This window comes from Gymnodraco acuticeps, unplaced genomic scaffold (genome assembly GCF_902827175.1).
Source record: "Gymnodraco acuticeps unplaced genomic scaffold, fGymAcu1.1, whole genome shotgun sequence".
Classification (NCBI taxonomy): domain Eukaryota; kingdom Metazoa; phylum Chordata; class Actinopteri; order Perciformes; family Bathydraconidae; genus Gymnodraco; species Gymnodraco acuticeps.
The window spans coordinates 43,747-53,914 of record NW_022990700.1 but is presented as its reverse complement, the minus strand read 5'-3'; the positions used below and the strand labels follow the sequence as shown (position 1 = coordinate 53,914).

The 10,168-nt window shown below is 41.7% G+C and overlaps 1 protein-coding gene across 2 annotated transcripts; it reads left to right on the top strand.

Annotated features, from left to right (window-relative positions):
- The first annotated feature begins 1,355 nt into the window (after window positions 1–1,355).
- Window positions 1,356–9,874, top strand: tmco6 (transmembrane and coiled-coil domains 6). Of its 2 annotated transcripts, XM_034231136.1 has the most exons (12): window positions 1,356–1,602; window positions 3,139–3,245; window positions 3,327–3,439; window positions 3,908–4,091; window positions 4,180–4,281; window positions 5,047–5,138; window positions 5,265–5,381; window positions 7,959–8,073; window positions 8,253–8,433; window positions 8,694–8,788; window positions 8,948–9,115; window positions 9,235–9,874. In XM_034231136.1, exons 1-12 carry the CDS (start codon window positions 1,512–1,514, stop codon window positions 9,352–9,354), a joined length of 1,485 nt encoding a protein of 494 aa, XP_034087027.1. In that variant the 5' UTR covers window positions 1,356–1,511; the 3' UTR covers window positions 9,355–9,874. The 2 variants fall into 2 exon arrangements, with proteins under 2 accessions (XP_034087027.1, XP_034087028.1); XM_034231137.1 differs by lacking the exons at window positions 1,356–1,602; window positions 3,139–3,245; window positions 3,327–3,439 and adding an exon at window positions 3,505–3,833.
- Window positions 9,875–10,168: the final 294 nt, after the last annotated feature.

Sequence of the window (10,168 nt, the reverse complement as noted above, 5' to 3'; positions counted from 1 at the left end):
GTCTCCCTTAGGGATAAGGTGAGAAGTTCGGTCATCAGGGAGGGACTCGGAGTTGAGCCGCTCCTCCTTCGCGTCGAAAGGAGCCAGTTGAGGTGGTTCGGGCACCTAGTTAGGATGCCACCTGGGCGCCTCCCTAGGGAGGTGTTCCAGGCACGTCCAGCTGGGAAGAGACCAAGGGGTAGACCTAGGACCAGGTGGAGGGATTATATCTCTTTGCTGGCCTGGGAGCGCCTTGGGATCCCCCAGTCAGAGCTGGTTGATGTCGCCAGGGAAAATAAAGTTTGGGGCTCTCTGCTGGAACTGCTACCCCCGCGACCCGACCACGGTTAAGCGGGAGAAGATGGATGGATGGATGGATGGATGGATGGATGGACATAAGCCTGTTTTTCAAGCAACATTTTATATATTTTATAAAGCTTTTACATGTGTACAAACATTATGCCTTCAAATACAAATTAAAACTCACAGGGTTTTTTGCAACGTCCTGTGCCTATCTGACCTATGTTGTGTTTACTGTAGACTGAGGTGGGTGGACTTGGGGGGGTTTTGAATGTTGTCAGTGGAAGAAGAAGTGCTTCACTTTCTCCTTTAAGAAAAACTGTGAATTAAATAATATACCTACGTAAATAACCTTGATGTCTTTTCAAGATGGAGCTTTCAGTTCTGATATGATGCTGGATAGTTCAATGAATAATAGTTCTAATGCATGATATTGTTATTTTTATATTTTGTGAGTAAAATCTGAATATGCAACATTACTACCATTATCATGTAAACATATTACTACAATGTTTACCCTGTAAGTTGAGCAGTTGAATTGCATACTTTGAAGTGCTTAATGGGCTTTTTGTCATGGTTATAAGTTATTTTGCGGTACAATAATAACAAGTCAACTTTTTTAGTCGATTCCTCTATTTGTGTTATGCAGTCAGGGGGATTTAAATTATGTATTCACCATCCCAGAAAATATATACATTATGTATACAAACCTATACATATACACACATTAAGAGGTAGAAATAAAAAATAGACAGTAAATGTTCAAAAAGAGTGTAATCTAATGGGCTAGACTGCTAAAGGGATGAATTGAACAATATTATAAAAATATTTCAACATTACAAATACAGTAGTGCAAAACTGTCTATAGCAGCGTATGAGAAAAACTGTCTGGTGCTGGAGCTGTGTGTACATAATTTAATAGAAAATCATATTTTAACATATTAAACTTAAAGCCCAGGCCAAGATGCCCCCTTGGCAGTGAAGATAAATGCAGTGTTCAGTGTTTCACTTGTGCGTGCAGTACCTCTCTCTGCCAGCTGGGCCCGCTAGATATCGCTGCAGCATCTGAAGGTCTGTAAAGAAAGACAGCGAAGAAGAGCTTCATCAAAAAACATCTTCCAACATGAGAGAAGAAGAGGCCAACCCAGAGTTATCTCTCTAGGGCTCTGGGCCAATCCAGCGCCGGCGTTTAACTGTTCTACCTGCAAGCTGTTGACCTGGAAATAAATACAATGTGGAGATTAAACAAAGTCCGCCACAAAGCTGGTCGACCAGGAGACAGCGTGGAGGAGCTGAAGTTAAAGAGGCGAGAACACGAGAAGGGTGAGTGCTAATGACAAGAAGTGTGATGTGTTTTACTTTAGTCTGTCATTAACCAGCCAACACACGTTTAATAACTTTCCAATAGACTGGTTATGAAACAACAATAACATTGATCAATCAAGACATCAAGTATAAAAGAGGCTTCAACAGTTTATAAGAACAAAAATAGCAATATGGAAACATTTATGTTCTTTTTTATCTAAACTAACTTTATTTCACAGTATAAACGTTTAATTATTAACGATGTAACTAAGATACCTAAAATCTGATTGGGGAAAAGTACTCAGATCTTGTACTTCAGTAAAAGTAGAAGTACCAGAGTGTAGTAATACTATGTTACAAGTAAAAGTCCTGCAATCAAAATGTTACTCAAGTAAAAGTAGAAATGTACTAGCACCAAAATATACTTGAAGTGTTTGTTTTTTTCAATTACTGATGCATTAATGTTTTTATCATACTGGTCAAGGTGCAGCTGGTTTTAATTACTTTGTATGCTGCAGGGTAGTACATGTTTTTAAGGGTAGTTTATGTTTCACATTATTTATCCAAATCTGTAAAGTAACTAAAGGTGTTAAATAAAGTGGAGTAAAAGTACAATATTTACCTCTGAATTGTAGTGAGGCAGAAGTACAAAGTAGCATAACATTTAAATACTCAAGTAAAGTACAAGTCCCTCAAAATTATAGTACAGTACTTGAGTAACTGTACTTAGTAACTTTACACCACTGCCTAAAATGCTCTTGTTTTTGAAAGCCCTACCAGCATACAGTCCTCTGTCTTGTTGCACATGACAACCAGCTGCAGTGGAAAGTCATTTACATTCAATCACAAAATTACATTTTGACATATATTTGCTTGCGTATCTACGGTCTCTGCTACTGTATACTTCTACTGTACTACATCTCAAAGGCAGATCATATTTTCTTTACTCCTCTACATTCATTTGATCATATATGATATATATATATGTATATTTTTAGGCCAATATTTTGTACCTTTACTTTATTACAATATCAAAGTATTTCTTCCACCTCTCCATCTAGCTATCTTAGCTGAATGTTTACCTTTCAAGTTTTTAACGTAATAAACAGAAGGCATTTTTCCAAGTTCCTGTAGAGTTGGTCAGATATAATGATGTCAATCAACAGACATCAACTCAGTGCCTACTCTATTCAGTGCAGAGATATAGTCCATGTTCAATGTAATCATAGCTTTTTGGTAACATTGGTAACTTAATCATTAACTGGTGGCCAACTAGCTTGGGGCAATTGATTATGTTTTTATTTGATAGCCTTCCAGACAAAAAGACAACATTATTTTTGATATAGTAATAAATAGGGAACAATAATCCAAGTCGATTTTTTAGTAATTCCTTCAGCAATTGTGACCCTCCTCATCGCAGAGCAGTCTCTGAATTTGACAGTTGTATGGCTTCAAGGGCATCTTTAGGCTAAAACGCTTAAACATGATTGGCTTCTCTCAGCTGAAGCAGGCGATGATGGCGGTGATTATATTTGTCTATGTTGAATGCTGCAGCGCTGAGACAAGCCCGCAGAGACAGACAGCTTGTGAGTAAGAGACTCCTCCTGAATGACGATGAGGACCAGTCAGAGGTCACCATGGACACCAACTCAGGAGAACAGGTGAGAACGACAATGTGATAGATAATGCTCTGGTAAATCAAGTAAAACTCCCCATCTCACCATGCTCCTCTTTTCCCTCAGGATGTGGTCGCTGTTCTTCAGAAACTTCACCACAGCGGGCCGGAGAGGGACACACACCTGAAAGCTTTGAGTAAAGCTCTGCGGGACCCGTCAGCACAGCTCACCTTCATCAAGTACAGCTTTAACTGTTATCGTCACATCCATGGTGGATTATGAGATATGAGCCCCTTGTCACAGCCATGTAAAAGCTCCCCCCCCCCCCCCCCCCCCCCATCTTTCCTACATAGGTCCAAGTCTCACCTCCTCTTTTGCTGTGGTTTTTTGTCTCTTTGTAGTCTTTTTTTGTAAGGCTGCACTGCCCCCTGAACGTCAATAATGACCACTCAGTTGACCTTGAATTTGATTTGGGCATCTGTTTTTTTAGAGAAATGCTCATTTAATAATGTTGTCGTTTTTTGTAAATTGTGTGATCTAGTAAAACATTTGATCATAATGGTTTGGTTTCAGGCTAAACAGTTGAATAATTATGGCAGGGCCAAATGGACACATTGTCAATCTGGGCCTGTGGTAAGTAATGCATCCATGGTCACATGATATGGGTTTAAATGACGTTGTTGACATTTTCTGTGTCCTCCCTGCAGGCAGGAGAATAGTATGCATCTTCTGGTTGGTCTCCTCACCGGCTCTGATGCTACGTGCCGTCTGCAGGCGGTTCGATGCCTGCATGAGCTGTCTCACTCCCCCCACACCAGCGTGGCTTCAGCCTGTCTACCTGCCTCCCCCTACCTACTCACCTACCTCTCCGGACAGAGCACCAAGTTCACTGTCAGTACTCCTTCATACCGGGTAGTGTGTAATTTATCCATCTTGTTATATGTGACATTTTTGAATTTCCATGTGTGTGTTCATGCAGGAACTCTGTCTCTACACGCTTGGTAATTTATGCCCGGATAGTGTTGTGAAAGAGAAGCTCCTGGCACAGGGGATCGTGCCAGCCCTGGCTAGCTGTTTAGAGGTAAACGTATTACTACAACACTCTAAACACAGCGTTAACGTATTAGTAAATCTTTGTAAACAAAATGTAAAAAATGTTTGCAAAGAAACTAAATCCAATTCTTATCTCTCATAGCTCTGAACATGTGTCACACATAGGGTTGGGAACCGAAACTCGGTTCCAGATGAGAACCGATAAGAAAATGCCGGGTACCTACCCATACAAAATACACAATTTCGGTTCTGCTTAACGGTTCCTAAACGCGGTAGACCCTGTATTCCACCCGGTCTGGACCTCTGGTGACAGGCGACAGAGGTCTAGAGTTGCCCCGCAGCGAGGCTCCCCCCGCCCTCCCGTAGACAGTTCACAAGCTCAGTCACTTCATAACACCAAAGATGGGTCGTGGTAAACGCTCTAAAGTGAGGCTCCACTACACTAAAAAAGAAAAAGGCAAGGCACAGTGTAATGCCTGTTAATAGCTTGCCACAGGCATAGCTCAGTTAAAATAAAGCACAGCTATTGTGCAATACATTTGTATTGCATGTATATTTTTTATTTGTAAAAATGTCAGTTAAAGCTTAAAAGAATAAAGATATTTTTCTTATCTAAACGTTTGACCCCTTTCTTTTACAATTTTGGAATCGAAACGGGGTATCGATAAGAACCGGAATCTATAAGCAGAACCGGAACCGGAATCGATACATTTCAAACGATACCTATCCCTAGTCACACAGGGTTTAATGTAGTAATGTTCACCTGTCTATCTTGATGTTTCTATGTGTCCAGAACCAAAGACATAACCTGGCGGTAGTGGAAGCTGTTGGATTCACCCTTTCTCAGCTTCTCCAGGCCAACAATGCAGCAGAGAAAATAATCCCGTAATGACACCAGTTCACCTCTCCTGTCCTCTTCATTGCTGTTTCTTCAGATCAGGTCACTTTTAAGAGATTGCTCACATTTATTCCTGTTGTCTGATGTATTCCTGTTTTCCTCTGTGTCTGCAGGATGGTCCTGGCCTCCAGCTTACCTTCACACTTGTTATCAGTCCTGACTCCTGACCCGAAGTTTGGCCTGGGTCCTGCCATTGAGTGCGCTTGGTGCATACACTACCTAACATGCAGGTGAGAGAGCATTGTCAACAGTCTGTTACATTAAAGGTGACATGTCATGCTTTTCCGGTTATTACCCGTCCCCTTGTGTGTTATGAAGGTTGTTATGCATGTAAACGGTGTGCTGAGTCAAAACCCTCAAAGTACACCCTGTAGCGAGTAAAACTCTAACACAGAAAATACCTCCCCAAAACGCCTCGTTGGAGATATGTCATTGTCCATTTGATTCTTCCGGGTACATCATGATGTCATGTCGTCCCCGGAACGAAATGGACCAATCCGTGGAGCTGTTAAGTTACGTCCGCGGAGCCGTTATGTTAAGCCCCCGCTGATTGGTCCAAATTGACCAATCCACGGACTTCCTCACAGACACACTCAGTGCAGGCAGTTCTGCTGATTTCTCCTCCCTGGCTGCAGGCTGATAACAGACAGTTGGGATCGCGGCGAAATTCTCTCTGCAGACCCATTCTCTCTGCAGACCCATTCTCACAGCGTTTATCAACCTTTTTCTTACTCAATATCAAGCCACACTTATTGTTTTTACTTCGGCTGTGACTTTGTGTGTGCTCAGGATGAGTTTGGCTGTGTTTCGCTGTGTATCGCTAAACAAGGAAACAACACCTCCACGGAGCTCAGCGCGATTCACAACGTCCCGACTGGTCCCGACCAATCGGAGCACACTGGGCTCACAGGGAGGGGGGGGCAAGAGCTGCAACGAGCCGTTTAGTGGAGAGAGTGAATACTGCTGAATACACATACTTTACAGAGATGCTGTATGCGAAACCAATGTGAGTTTGGAAAATTGCACAATGTAAATCTATTCTAGTATACCTCAACAATGGAATTATGATCAGTGGAAATGGCCATGACATGGGACCTTTAACTCAGTTGTTATTATATGTAATTTATCATCATAACACTCAGGGCCGGCCCTGACCAATTTGCTGCCCTAGGCAAGATTTTATGACTCGCGAGTCGCGCATGCATACACGTGCACGGTTGTGGCATGACCACCAAAACAGAAAGATATGGACACAAGATGTGTGCAAATGTATTTAGTATCCTATCCATTTGAACATGATTTAAGTGGGGGGTGGACCTAACATCCTCTAGGGGGGTCCGGGGGCATGCTCCGGCGGGAAGATTTTATTTTTTTAATATTGAAGTTAAAAGCATCAATCTGGTGCACTTTGAGAGCAACATTAGGCGCATTCACACCGCAGTACTTTTCCCACAAAGGTTCATGAGAACTTAGTTCATGAGAACTCTTTTGTCGCGTTCACACCAAAAAGAGCCGGTACTAAAATTAGTTCATGAGAACCTTTTTACCCCCACGAAAGTCCCTGCTAGAGAGCAGGGACTTTCGTGCGGCTCTCTTGTGAGAAAAGAGCTATATTTCTGATTGGCTGGGCGTATTGCAAACCACGCCCCGTAAAACTCCCAAAAAGTTTTGTGAAGCCGCCATTTTATTATCCTCGCATTAGCATTATTAGCATTAGCCCAGCACAGAAACGCAGAGAGACTAACTTATGGCAACACAAAATAAAACATGGGAGCGGTGGAGATGAGGAGGTGTCGGCGTTCTGGCGATTTACCCAGTCCCCAACTCCGGGGACTTCTGGCAGGGGACTTTGGGCGGCAGTATACGCCGTGAAGTGGTTTGCGGCCTGCCAGTAAACCCAAAGCAGAAGAAGAAGAAGTGACGTCAGCGGCTTCATTTGCCTAATCCTCCCCCAGGGACTTATTCCGGTGTGAACGCGATCTGTACTTAGTTCTCATGAACTAAGTTCTCATGAACCTTTGTGGGAAAAGTACTGCGGTGTGAAGAGATCTATGGACACATCTCTCAACATCCATATGAAACAGAACTGTAAGGAGATTTTCTTTTTCTTTATGGATATTTTACAAATCACTCCCCTTTTAAACTGTATTCTTGTTTATTAATAACAACTTTTTTTTACTGTCATATAGTATTTTATACCTGTTTTTCATCTATACTCTTATTTTTTTATAACTATAATGATCATATAAAGGTGTGCCTTTACCTCACTGAGCTGAGGTTATCAGAGCCACTCAGTCTTTCAGGAGAGAGCTCTCTAAAGCTCTCGCCCCTGCGGCCGCTTACACAGCAAATTCCAATGTTAATAAAAGCACACAGAAGCTGTATACGTTTTTTGGGAGTTTGATTTATTTTAAATGAACACAAATACAAAATTAAAACCAAAAATTGCACACTAAAACCATTATTTCAAAAAAAGAACTATTTCACATAAACCTCTGGTTTTTACTGGGGCTGGGGCAGTTCAACTTGATTTTGTGGGGGGGGGCGCGCGATAGTTTATGGGCGCTGTACGCAATATAGGCGTAGTTCTGTTAGTATAAGATGTACTTTGTTGATCCAAAATAAGGAAATTGTGTTGTTATGAAATTTAAAAAAAACTAACTTTATTTATTTATTTTTCTCCCCAATTTTCGGTGCCGCTGATGGGTTGATGCGCCCTTAGCATTCGCCTATACTGCCTATGCCAAGGGCCGGCCCTAATTACACTAATGATCTGTGTCTCTTCTGCCTTCATTTCACTCCAAAAGTATGAAGGACCACAGAGTGCTGCTGGCTCAGGGTGCCCTGTTGCAGTGCAGTTCCCTGTTAGTGTCACTAGGTGGTGCTGTGGCTGAAGGAAACAAAGAAGAAGGAATGGAGCTGGTAAGGAAATGAATGAATTGAATAAATATATAATTGTATTTGTTGCTTTTAAAGATTCTTGTTTGATTTTGTTCTGGTCAGATTTTCTCTCTTAAAGAAAATTTGCCACAATAAAAAGTACACTCAAAGATGAAGTATGCAACTGAAATGGAGATTCTCAATGTGTTCCTCCTCTGTAGTTAATCTGTCCTCTGCTGAGGTGCGTGGGGAACCTGCTCTCCTCCTGTCCACTGACGGACCTCAGCGCTCAAATGGGCGACGTTCGTATCGTGGTGGCTCTGTGTGCTCTGCTGCAGGCCTTCCTGCACACCCAGCCAGCGCTGGCTAGAGAGAGTGCCTGGGTCCTCAACAACCTCACCGGTACGAACCTGATCTCTGATGAATCTCAAACATATACTTCTGCAATAATGATGCTGAATATGGCTTTTAAATTGGGATTTGTCTTTTATGTACTCTGTCTATTTGGCTCAGGGACAGCTAACGCTAGCAGACATGTTTCAGTCTGTAAGCAGTAGCACACAAAATAAATATTTCACACTTTATCATTGTTTTTGTGTCACCTAAATAGGTGTGATGGATAGATAGTTTGTTCCCATGCCTTTTCCTTCTTTCTGCTACAGCTCACTCCAGAGCTCTCTGCTCCGCCCTGCTGACTCTCAACTTGGTCCCTGGGCTGATCCAGCTGCTCCCGTTCTCTCAGGGCATCAACACCATGGTTAAGGCAACTTTTATTTTCCTTGCTTCATAGAAAATGTCACTGTCATTGTAGCACTCGAAGATGAACGATGTGTTCTTATCTGTGACGTTTTTTGTTCTTTGAGTTTTTTATGTCACACTCTCACTGGTCTGTGCGTTCTTGTTGTTTTCTTGTTAGATCCTGAGGGTTCTAGCAAATATTGCCCATAACAAAAAGGACTTCTGTGTCCAGCTGGCCCATCGTGGATTGCTGTCTGCACTCTGTGCCACACTTAAAATGGCCGACCAAGAGATGGTGACCCTGAGTATGGATGTCCTTTTCATGCTGGTAGTTAGCAGTCCACAGGTAAGTGAGTGAGCAGCCTTTGAAACAATGATCCTGCTCATTGGGGATAACTGATGACACGCTTTTAACAAGATACTTAAGTTCAAACAGCTTTTACCCAAAGTATTCTCTTCCTTTAGGTGGCAGAGGAGTTTGTGAAGCAAGGTGGGCTCTCACTGTTAGAAGCCACCCAGTACAACAGTGAAGGAGAGATCAGACAGAGAGCGACACATCTACTGGAGCACCACCTGCTGTCATAATCATCCTATTGCTCGGTAAAGACTGTAACATTTGTACTCAGTTCTTTTTTTAACTGACTGACATCATCTCTCGATCTGCAGGTAGATAACATCCCATGTTCCCAATGTTTTATATTTGTCATTTTAATACAATTTGATCATGATATATTGGTATTTCAATATGTACTGTCTTTAGTATTGTTATCAATGTAACTGTAGTGTATGTAAATGAAATATACCCTAAACGTTGAACCTCTAGTCTTTTTCTCTGTTGTTTATTGGGTAACCATCTCTTGAGAGGCTGAAAATGACTGATGTATGTTTGCTCTTCACAGTCTCTGATCAGAAATTTGAACACTTACTGTCTGCACACATGGCTTTATTTGGTTGACTGTAAATATTGAGACCAAGGGTGACGCAAAAGCACAATTTGTATTGGTTTTGTGACATAATGGATGTTATAAGTATCATGTATTTTGAGCTAATGATGCATTCTCATTACAATGCATGGCCATGAAATAAATAAAAAATATCAACTTTACTACCATTTTAAGTTATTTAAGAGTTAAATATTCTCTAGATGTTTTGTTTACAAGGATATTGGGATGAATGAAAGAGCTGCAATTATTAGGTACCTTTTTCATACAAAACATGTTTTACATTTTAAACGGTCTCAGTGGGATGTCAATGCGGGGCTAACTGGGGCTATAGTCACACATCTGGGTAGCCCCGCCCCCGGTTAGCCCCGGCAGGTGTAATTTCATTAGGAATATAATTATGAACAAATTAAATTTTAAAAAAAAAGGAAAAAAACATTTCCTGACCTCTTAAGCCC

Coding starts and splice junctions, on each gene's coding strand:
- tmco6 (XM_034231136.1), top strand. CDS start 1,512: ATGTGGAGATTAAACAAAGTCCGCCACAAAGCTGGTCGACCAGGAGAC. Junction 1,603..3,138: donor GAGGCGAGAACACGAGAAGG/GTGAGTGCTAAT, acceptor TGAATGCTGCAG/CGCTGAGACAAGCCCGCAGA. Junction 5,382..7,958: donor ATACACTACCTAACATGCAG/GTGAGAGAGCAT, acceptor TCACTCCAAAAG/TATGAAGGACCACAGAGTGC.